The sequence below is a fragment of the Prionailurus bengalensis genome, chromosome X (assembly GCF_016509475.1).
Source record: "Prionailurus bengalensis isolate Pbe53 chromosome X, Fcat_Pben_1.1_paternal_pri, whole genome shotgun sequence".
Classification (NCBI taxonomy): Eukaryota; Metazoa; Chordata; class Mammalia; order Carnivora; family Felidae; genus Prionailurus; species Prionailurus bengalensis.
Genome location: NC_057361.1, coordinates 113,800,075 through 113,811,239, shown reverse-complemented (window position 1 = coordinate 113,811,239; position 11,165 = coordinate 113,800,075). Strand labels below are relative to the sequence as shown.

At 43.1% G+C, this 11,165-nt stretch overlaps 1 protein-coding gene across 1 annotated transcript in view; it reads right to left on the bottom strand.

Annotated features, from left to right (window-relative positions):
- Nucleotides 1-663: 663 nt before the first annotated feature.
- LOC122476962 (transmembrane 9 superfamily member 2-like) overlaps nucleotides 664-11,165 on the bottom strand; it is an 86,570-nt gene continuing 76,068 nt past the window's right edge. Inside the window, exon 17 of the mRNA XM_043569892.1 lies at nucleotides 664-829. Coding sequence (XP_043425827.1) covers nucleotides 762-829 — 68 coding nt within the window. The 3' untranslated portion in view covers nucleotides 664-761. The remainder of the gene's footprint in view (nucleotides 830-11,165) is intronic.

Genomic DNA, 11,165 nt, shown 5'->3' with positions numbered 1-11,165 from the left:
TATTGTTTAGTCAAAGCAAATAAATCCAAGAAAATTGAGTCCCAAGATTTTTAATCTACACACAGCTAAGTCAAACTTGAACATTCTCAACCTCCAAAGGACAGCAAACAGAAGAAGACAACCAATAACCAGAAATGTGCAGATTTAATTGAGGAATATGACAGCGGTATCTGGTATTTCATAAACTTTATATGCTAAACCAATGTGCATTTTTAAAATGGTCATCCAGGGACACCTGGCTGGCTTAGTCAGTAGAGCACGTGACTCTTGGTCCTGAGTTCAAACCCCACAATGGGCATAGAGATAGATAGATAGATAGATAGATAAAATGATCAACTACAAGAATGGAATACAGTTTGTCCAATTCACTGACGTTAGAAAAATTCACGTTTTATTTAACATTTATTTGACAATAGTTCTGATGCCGTATACAAAATGAGGAAGAAAAAGGAAAAAGGAAAAAAAAAACATTTCATCTGAAAAGCCAGCGTGCTCACCTTTCATTTTGTAAGGAAATGTGCCTCCCTTGCTCTAATTGCTTTCAATTAAACCTTTTTTATGCTATCTTTTCAGAACGGTCTGACTTTGAATAAACCTGTTTCCCAACCTGTTTTTTCCACACACTCGGTATTTTGTGTCATACAAACGGGAGCCAGACGATGAGATTTTTAAGTGATGTCTGTTTATAGATGTTCATTTAGATACAGATGTATATATTCCAAAGCCACGGTGATGGGCCTGGAAGCCCCTGGGTACGTTCTTTAATCCACTTTCACCACACTGTAGATTTTAATAATAAACCAAAAGCAGGAAAAAAACCCAACTGTCCCTGAAAGAAAATGAAAAAAGATCCTTGTTAACCAGACACTATAGCAAATCAAAGCATGTCAGTTTTGAGGTGGGCCACTGATTCTCTAAGTCTCAAGACTCGTACCTTATCAAATAAAAAAATCACCAGGCTCTCTTGCCGAGCAAAGAGGATGAGCAGAAGGGCTCGAGTAGCTTAAGTTCTCTATTTCAAAAAGGATACAAAGAGGTCCAAGGCTTGTTCCTAATATAATAAACTTGGTAGAACTTGCTTCGATTTAGAAAATGTAAATAACCGTTATCATTCTATGTAACAAAAGTGGCAATAATCTATTGTTTACTTGCATACCCTGGACATATATTAGTTTTTTTTTCTTTTAACGTTTCTTTATTTTCGAGAGAGACAGAGACAGAATGCGAGTGGGTTAGGGGAAGAGAGGGAGGGAGACACAGAATCCACAGCAGGCTCCAGGCTCCGAGCTGTCAGCACAGAGCCCGACGTGGGACTCGAACTCACAGAGTGTGTGATCATGACCTGAGCCGAAGTCAGACGCCCAATCAACTGAGCCATCCAGGCGCCCCTATATTAGTTTTATAAAATCAAAGTTTTGTCTTATTAAACTTGAGAAATATCCAATTTCTGGGGATTTATCTAAAAGAAATGACCCCATAGAAGGAAAAAAAATTACATCCAAAAATGGCATTCATAATACTATGATTTATGATATTGAAAAATGAAAAACAAACCCAATGCCCCCAAATAGGTGACTTAGCTCAATGCTGGACTAAGTGCTCAATGAAATAAGACAGTCGTCAAAAGTGCCTGGGTGGCTCAGTTGGTTAAGTGTCCCACTCTTGATGGTCGCTCAGGTCATAATCTCCCGGTTTGTGAGATCAAGTCCTGCCTTGGGCTTCGTGATAACAACACGGAGCCTGCTTGCGATTCTCTCTCTCCCTCTCTTTCTGCCCCATCCCTGCTTGCTCTCTCTCTCAAAATGAAACATTTTAAGAAATGACAAATTTAAAGCAGCATGGGGCAATCTCTGTAATATGGTGTTAGGTAAGCCAGACCTTAACTCCCCAGTGTGGACACGGTATATACACTTAAACCCAAGGACCAGATAGAGCAGAGCATGGACAAAAGAAAATACCTTTATATTTACAGTGATACAATTCTGGGCAAATTTTTCTTTACCATAGGATTTCATTGATGTTCGTGTTATAAAAGCAATTCTCAGATATTAAGGTTCAATGACTCAATCAAAGAGAACTCTAACAGTTCTCTTTCCCAGATCCTATAATCTAATGGGGCACCCCAAGACAATTCAGTTGTCTAGGAAAACATCTTAACCACAGAAAGCATTAGGCAGGATTTGGTCCCTTTTTCTTTGCCATTCTCCAAGCTCAGAATAACTTCCCATCCAATACACTATCCTGCCACTTCCCTCCCTCCCTTCAACGCTCCTTTTCAGCAGTCAGTATGGTACAGTGACTAAGACCATGGGCTCCGGAGTGACACAAATCTCCCTATTCCTACTTTAAGCTTCCTCTTCTGAATCCAGCAACTTTAAGGGTTCAGGAGACGGCAATGTGTAGCTAACACATGCCTCCGAATCTAAGACATTCCTGACTTCAGTTTGCTGCATATTATCCCCATAAACTACGGAAATGCCTATGAATTTTCAACTTTTTGAGGCTCTACTCACAATACCCAAATTGTCTCCTACCCGAAACACAAATATCCAGCAACCCTCACACTGTTCTGATAGCCGACTGAGCTCAGTCAGCTGACTTCGGAGTCAGGCAGGCACTTAGCTATATGATATAGAACAAGCTGCCCATCTCTCCTGCTCCTCCTAAGTGAAAAGGAGTTATAGTCCCACCCAAATAACACGCTTGACCTGAGAGAAAAAGGTAAGATACATGAGCGTGCCCGTCAGAGTAGAAATTACAAGAAATTACAGCTGCCGTTCATGTTCTGATTTGAAAAATAGGTTCATGTTGAAAAATATGGTCACATGGGGCTTATTTGACTAGTGTAGTAGGACTCAAGATTGCCTGTACCCTGGAATCATCTAGGGAGATTTAACAACTACTAATGCCTGGGTCACAACCCCCAGAGATTCTGATTTAATTGATCTGGGATGCAATCTAAGTATCAAGATTTTTAAAACCTCCCCAGGTGATTCTAACATGCAACCAGGGTTTCAGAACCTGTGGACTAGCGGGGCGCCTGGGTGGCTCCGTCCGTGAAGCACTTGACTTCGGCTCAGGTCACGATCTCACGGTTCATGAGTTCAAGCCCCGCGTCGGTCTCTGTACTGACAGCTCAGAGCCCGGAGCCTGCTTCGGATTCTGTGTCTCCTGCTCTCTCTGCCCCTCCCCTGCTCGTGCTCTCTCTCTTTCTCAAAAATAAATAAACATTAAAAGACATTTTTTAAAAAAGAACCTCTGGACTAGCCTGCCTGCCTTCCTACCTTCCTTCGTTATATGTAAGCAAACATAATTCAGTATAAAGAGAGGTGGGGAAATTTCTCTTCTGAAGGTCACTGAACCACACAATTGAAAAAATAACTTAAAAGGATCTGGAGAAATTAAAATATTTTTTTTCCTACAACTCAATTGCGTGTAGCACAATTTGAAGGTAGAAAAACAGAGACGGACCAAAAAGGGAGGGAACGATCACTTCGGTGTCTCTGTCTACTTTTGCCTCAGGTCAGAGAAAGTACTAACGCAATACGAGAAATGTCCCGGTTTCTTTCTGAGCTTCATAACCTTTTATCGTTAGGTCAGGGGATACATAAGAAAAAGACAATCTCACCACAGAATCTTGATGAGGCACTCCAAGACAAGCAGAGAAGCCCATTTTTCCCCTTGTCTTTTCCCTAATTGCAGTTCTAGCACATTCTACTCAATATAACCAATCTTTAAAGGGTCTTCCCACAGCCACGGTGGGCGCTAAATTCCAATACACATTAATTTAAGAATGTGCAGCACTGAGTAAACCATGCAGACGAAAGCTTTTCCTGAAGTTGGAATTAAGGCCGTGCGTTGCACGAAGGAATGAAGAGAAAGCTTGTTTGGAGAAGAGAGTCTTGAGGGTCGTGACTCCCTTCAGCCATGTTTGATTCAGTATTCATGAAGCACTCTCCCCGGGCCTGGCCCTTGCTGGCCAATGGGAAGGACAGACAAGGGCTCTCGTAGGGACTGATCTCAGGTGATGTCTACACACTCCTATCTCTACTTACATAGACAACACGTTAAATCCTTCTTCATTTGCATCCACATCTTGTGGATCACATCACCAAGACCTGCCAATTCCAACTACTTATGACCTTTGGAATCACCCCCTCCATACGTCTGCCCAACTGCACAGCGACTGGGCCTCCAGCCACATCCTTTTCGTCTCTCATCTAGAAAACTCTCTCGGCTTGCCTCTACCTCCAATCTCTCTCTCTCTCTCTCTCTCTCTCTCCCTCTCAAATCTATCTTCCACCCTGTCAGAGTGACGGTGAGATTTCCAAAGCACAATTTTGATTACCATGCCTCCACTTAAAACCTTACATTGTTTCCCATAGCAGAAGCACTCAAACTCTTGAGTGTAGGAGAAACCTTTTAAGCTGTTAAAAATAAACATCAGCAAGGATTCTGATTCAGGGCTGTGCGATGGGCCATGGGCATCAGATATATTGGTTTTAAATAATTTTCACAAATGAATGGGATGCACACCCCCATTTGAAAACGACGACTGGATATAAAAATTCCAACTCCTTAGGGTTGGCACACGAAGCCCTCCAGGACTGGGCCCTACCCTACTTCTTTAGGACTTGTTCTTGCCACTTGCCATCCCATGTCTTAAATTTCTTTTTTTTTTAATGTTTATTTATTTTTGACAGAGAGAGAGAGAGAGAGAGAGAGAGCGAGCATGAGCAGGGGAGGGTCAGAGAGAGAGGGAGACACAGAATCCGAAGCAGGCTCCAGGCTCTGAGCTGTCAGCATACAGCCCAACGCAGGGCTCGAACCCACAGACCACGAGATCATGACCTGAGCCGAAGTCGGACGCTCGCCCGACTGAGCCACCCAGGCGCCCCACCCGTGTCTTACATTTCAAACTCCAGCAGCCCAAAGTTACCTATAGATCTCCACATACCATGCCTTGCTCAGCCTGTCAGTTCCCCCTTCACCCTGTTAAGACTCCACTCTATCACTTTCTCCAGCAAAATTTTTTCTGATCTCCTTCGCTCCCCCCACCACCTATGCCTGAGCTGGGAGGCCCTGTTCGGGGCTTTCCCAAAACCCTGGGCTTCACTCTACTAGGCTCCTTGCCACAATGCATGGAAATGATTTGGAGGTCTTCTCTCTCCACACTGTAGCCGTGAGGCTAGGGGTTAAGCCTTGCTCAGTTTTGTACCCCCAGTGCTTAGCATAGTGCTGAACACGTTGTAGGCAGACGACACTCGTTTGTTAAACTGAACCGTTTGAATGAACTGCATAGCAATGTAAGCTCCACGAGGGTAGAGATTTTTATCCCGTTATATAAAGTTTTGCTCACGGCTACAGTCCCGGCCTCTAAGGACTGACGCACAGTAGGTATTCAATATATACTTCTTGAATGAATGGCAAGAATTTGGAGAGGGCATCACAGAGAAGGTACTCTAAAGCAGGACTCAGGGGCATTGGAGGATGGGAGACAGCTATTCGAGACACAGCAAAAAGTACCCATAAAGGCCTGGAACAATTAAACCCGGCAGTGTTAAGGAACAGCGAGAACCATGGCAGAAGAATTGGGACATTAAGGATGTGTCATCAAAGAATGAAAGGAACATTGGGGAGCCTGGCTGGCTCAGTCAGAAGCACACACGACTCGATCTTGGGGTCGTGAGTTTGAGCCCCATGTTGGGAAGAGAGATTACTTAAAAATAAATAAATAAACTTTGAATGTATTTTTCAAAAATTAAAAAAAAAGTACAAATTAAGGGAACACCAAAGACAGCATATAGGAGAAAAAGTAGGTGAGAGCCAAATAGGGAATGCCGAGTTAAGAAGTTTGGATTTGATCAGGCAGGCGCCTGGGAGCCAATGAAGGCACATAAGCCAGAGAATGAGACGACCAAACTTGTAGTTCATGACGACGAAAATAATGATGATAATAATGCTAATAATGATGAGCATATCTGCTGTGTCCTAAATACTTACATGCTCAGCTCTGGGTTAAGTGCTTACATGTGCGATCAGATTGAGTTGAAGTCTCCGAGGTAAGTACCAGGATTTTCCCCACTCTGCGAGGAAAGAGAGGCTCAGACAGCCCGTTGACTTGCCTCACAACACCCAGCCAATAAGCAATACAGCTGGAGCTCAAAGCCAACCCTGTCCGATTGTTCCAGGTTAGGGAGATCGATACAGGTTGAGGTGACCATGAACTGCTTTGTGCAGAAAGACCTCGAAGAAGAAGCACCAGTTGGACACAAAAAGCTTGGGGTGGAGGGAGGAGACATCAGTTCAGGTATGAGATGCCAGAGAATGTAAAATACACAATACGAGAACGCCAGAGAATGCAGATTCTGCTTCCCTCCGGGGAAAAGGAACGCTTCCCTTCCAAACTAGAGGAATACCGGCTACTAGGGGCCCAGAGCTGGAGGAGGAGGCCAGCAACCACTTGCGCTGGGAAAAACAATGGGAGCCGGAAGTTTTCAATATCCTTGAGAATCGACGGGACTCTGTCCTGCTCATTTCTACAGCACTTAGCATTTAGGGCCATAAATGTAAGTTGAAATCAAAATGAGCTGGGACTGAAGAAGTAATGAAACTATTCCAGAGGAAAAACTAGAAGAATGTGCCTCTATTTTTTTTGTTTTGTTTTGTTTTTTGTGCCTCTATTTTTTTGAAAGAAGGGTCGAAAGGGCATGGGAAACACTTGAGATACTGTTTTCATCATGGATTCCCAAGGGCGATATTGTATCGTCTTACGTGTGCCGATCAGCTCTCCCGATTAAGAGCAATCTACCTGGCCAAACAGAGGACCACAGAGAAGAGTCCGTGGGCATTCTTCCGTTGTTGGTTTGGCCTCCGCCCAAGGAGAGTCTCTCTCTTGAGGAGGACATGCAGAGTTGTATTTAAGAGAATGAGCTTTGGAGTCAGACCAACCTGGGTTTGACTGAATCATAGCTCCAACGTGTACTAGCTGAGTGACTTTGAACAAGTCACTTAATCTCTCTGGGTCTCAGTTTCCTCACCCATACAATGGGAGTTACATGACCTAACATGTCATGATAATTAGACAATTAGGTGAAAATTAAGTGAGATAAATATATGCAAACAGTTGGTACACAGTCAACTCAACAAAAAATAAATAGTCTCAGATCTGTGTTTCCGTATTCCCTATTAGCACATTGCCAAGCCCACAGAAGCTTAATAAATATTTGTTTGTCGGTTAACAATTAGCATTAATACGTCTTTATCCCTTTTTTTGATTTTTTGGCCTCTAGAGCCGAAAACTTTAATAAGGCAGAGACAACTTGGTGTCGTAAAACACAAAAGGCCCACTAGAGCTAACATTTGTGTGTTAAGGTAATTGGACTTTTCCTTCAGGATATTTCATCTTACACTGATAAACTAGTATACAATAGAAACTCTCAAAACATATTGAGCGTCGTGAGGCTCTTTTAATGAATAGAAATATATCCAAAGCACTGGCTTCAACACCGCACAGTGATTGGTGGTTCGGAGTCTCAGATTCTAAACACAATCTTGATTCCTGAGACGATCAAAATTGTCTTTTGAAAACAGCATCAACTCCCAGGTAAAAGTGAGGCTCAGAAATAGTTCAACTCTAGACCAGGGTTTCTTTTTTTTTTTTTATTTTTTTTTTAAATTTTTTTTTCAACGTTTTTTATTTATTTTTTTTGGGACAGAGAGAGACAGAGCATGAACGGGGGAGGGGCAGAGAGAGAGGGAGACACAGAATCGGAAACAGGCTCCAGGCTCTGAGCCATCAGCCCAGAGCCTGACGCGGGGCTTGAACTCACGGACCGCGAGATCATGACCTGGCTGAAGTCGGACGCTTAACCGACTGCGCCACCCAGGCGCCCCTAGACCAGGGTTTCTTAACGGTGGCACTGTTGGGCATTTGGGGCCAGATAATTCTTTGTGGTAGAGGGCTGGTCTGCACATAGTAGGATGGTTAGCAGAATCCCTGGCCCCCACCCACTAGATGTCACTACCAACCTCCCAGTCATGACAATCAAAAATGTCTCCAGGGGCACCTGGGTGGCTCAGTCGGTGAAGCATCCGACTTCGGCTCGGGTCATGATCTCGCAATCGGTGAGTTCAAGCCTCACGTCGGGCTCTGCGCTGACAGCTCAGAGCCTGGAGCCTGCTTCAGATTCTGTGTCTCCCTCACTCTCTCACTGTCCCCCCCCCAATGGCTCTGTCTCCTTCTCTCTCTCTCTCTCTCTCTCTCTCTCTCTCTCTCTCTCTCTCAAAAATAAATAAACATTTTTAAAAAACTAAAAAAAAAAGTCTCCAGATATTGCTAAATGTTCCCTAGGGGCAAATTCACCCCTAGTTGAGAACCACTGCTCTCAATGGCTGAATAGATTGTGGCTAAATGAAAGCATTTTTCATTGCTTGCCTAAAATATACATCATCACATAAAATATTTCATTTACTACCCAATATCCATGGAAGCCAGGTTTACATTAGGCTATACATTATAATACAACATAGCACTATAGACTTTTAAAGAAGGAATCCTAAGGTTAGATCTTAATTGGTTATTGTGATCATCTGTCCTTCCTATCAATATAAAAATCTATTATTTCAATTCATTTTCTTAAGCCTTTAACTTATTTGGGGTGCCTGGCTGGCTCAGTCAGTAGACTGTGTGACTCTTGATCTTAGGGTCACGAGTTTGAGGCCCATGTTGGGTGTAGAGATTACTTAAATAAATACATTTTTAAAAAATAAATAAAGGGGCACCTGGGTGGCTCAGTTGGTTGAGGGCCTAAGTTCGGCTCAGGTCATAATCTCACAGTTCATGAGTTCAAGACCTACATCGGGCTCACTGCTGTCAGCACGGAGACCACTTTGGATCCTCTGTCCCCCCTCCCTGCCCCTCCCCCGCTTCCATTCTCTCAAAAATAAATAAAACACTTTAAAAATTAAAATAATAGGGGCGCCTGGGTGGCTCAGTCGGTTAAGCGTCCGACTTCAGCTCAGGTCACGATCTCGCGGTCCATGAGTTCGAGCCCCCTGTCGGGCTCTGGGCTGATGGCTCAGAGCCTGGAGCCTGCTTCCGATTCCGTGTCTCTTTCTCTCTCTGCCCCTCCCCTGTTCATGCTCTGTCTCTCTCTGTCTCAAAAATAAATAAACTTTAAAATAAAAAGATTAATTAATTAATTAAAATTAAAATAATAGGGGCACCTGGGTGGCTCAGTCAGTTAAGCATCCGACTTCAGCTCAGGTCATGATCTCACGGTTTGTGAGTTTGAGCCCTGCATCAGCTCAGGACCTGGAGCCTGCTTCCGATTCTGTGTCTCCCTCCCTCTGCCCCCCTCCCTTGCTCACACTGTCTCTCTCTTTCTCAAAAACAAATAAACATGTTTAAAAAATTAAAAAATAAATAACATAAAATAATAAATACATAAATAAAAATAAAGGATTTGTAGCAACATGGAAATAGACTTAGTGTATAAAGAGTCTTCCCTAGAGTCACAATACTCAATATTAAAAGATGACAGCTGTGAAGTCCTAGCCTTCTGCTGTGATGACACAGATGAATCCAAATACCAAAGATAAATGAGGTGATCGCAAGGAATAGCTTCGGATGAATGCATAATTATTCTAAATAAGTGTGAAACTCCTCAGCATTTTTTACCATGAGTGGACACTGCTAATTTCCAAGTTGCCATTAAAAAAAAAATCACTTTCAGGGGCGCCTGGGTGGCTTAGTCGGTTGAGCATCCGACTTCCGCTCGGGTCATGATCTAGCGGTTTGTGAGTTCGAGCCCCGCGTCGGGCTCTGTGCTGCCAGCCCGGAGCCTGGAGCCTGCTTCGGAGTCTGTGTCTCCCTCTCTCTCTGCCCCTCCCCTGCTCACGTTCTGTCTGTCTCTCTCTCTCTGTCAAAAATAAATAAACATTAGAAACAAATTTTTTTTAATAAAAAAATCACTTTCAGAAGCATGTGTCTACAGCAAGAAAGAGTAATCAGCAATTAATAACCGTACTCTTGTGTACATCTATATTCTCAAGACTAATGATTTAATTGCGGATGCCTTCCTCAAAAGTGAAACAACATGAACATAGACAATAAGACCTGCTTCCTGCCGTGAACCTCAAAATACAATGATAATGAAAAAATAAAAGCAATTCAACAGGAAAAAACTATATGATGATGAAATGTAAGGAGATGCCATTTACAGGTCTGTGAGCAGACAGGGATTCTTAAAAAACAATTCTAGAAAATAGGCGTCAAAAACACACTTCATAATTTTACTAATGTTTTTTCTGATACGAACGATAACCAGAATTTACCTGGGAGGTTTCTCATACCTATGATGTAATTTTTAAAAAAGATATGGAAACATCACGCCATAATGGTATCTCCTCTCTTTCACACTCTACACAAGTCAAGAAGAAACATGTGCTTTGCACAATGAAGGATACAAAATAGGCATAAGACATAGTCCCTGTTCTCAAGGAGATTCCAATTCCGTGCTCAAACAGTCTGGAGGAGGCTTAGAAAATACACTGAGTAGGCAGAACAGGGGCCCAACCCCCAAGGTCAGTTTACCCTTGATAGACAAGGACATACATCACTATTAAAGTTTTCTAATTAGAAGAATGATGGGCGCCTGGGTGGCTCAGTCGGTTGAGTGTCCGGCTTCAGCTCAGGTCGTGATCTCACGGTTCATGAGTTCAAGCCCCTCATCGGGCTCTCTGCTGTCAGCACGGAGCCTGCTTCAGATCCTCTGTCTCCCTCTCTCTCTGCCCCTCCCCTGGTCGCTCTTTCTCTCTCTCTCTCAAAAATAAACAAACATTTAATTAGAAGAATGATACAATCACATTAGTCCCTTGTTTAAACTCCCTGAACTTCCTATGGCTCCTCTAATAAGATCTAAATTCTTTAATATAGTTTCTAAGACCCTTGTAAGATCTGACCCCTCCCTACCTCTCTAACATCACTATTGTCTCCCAGAGCCCCCCTCCCTCTAATGCCATCCTAAGCTTCTCTGTATTCTTTGAAGATGTCAAATTCCTTCCTATGTCAAGACTTCTGAACACACTGTCACCTCTGCTTGGAACAGTTGACCACCCACCTCTTCTTTAACATCATTTCTTTCATGAAGCTCATGCAACTA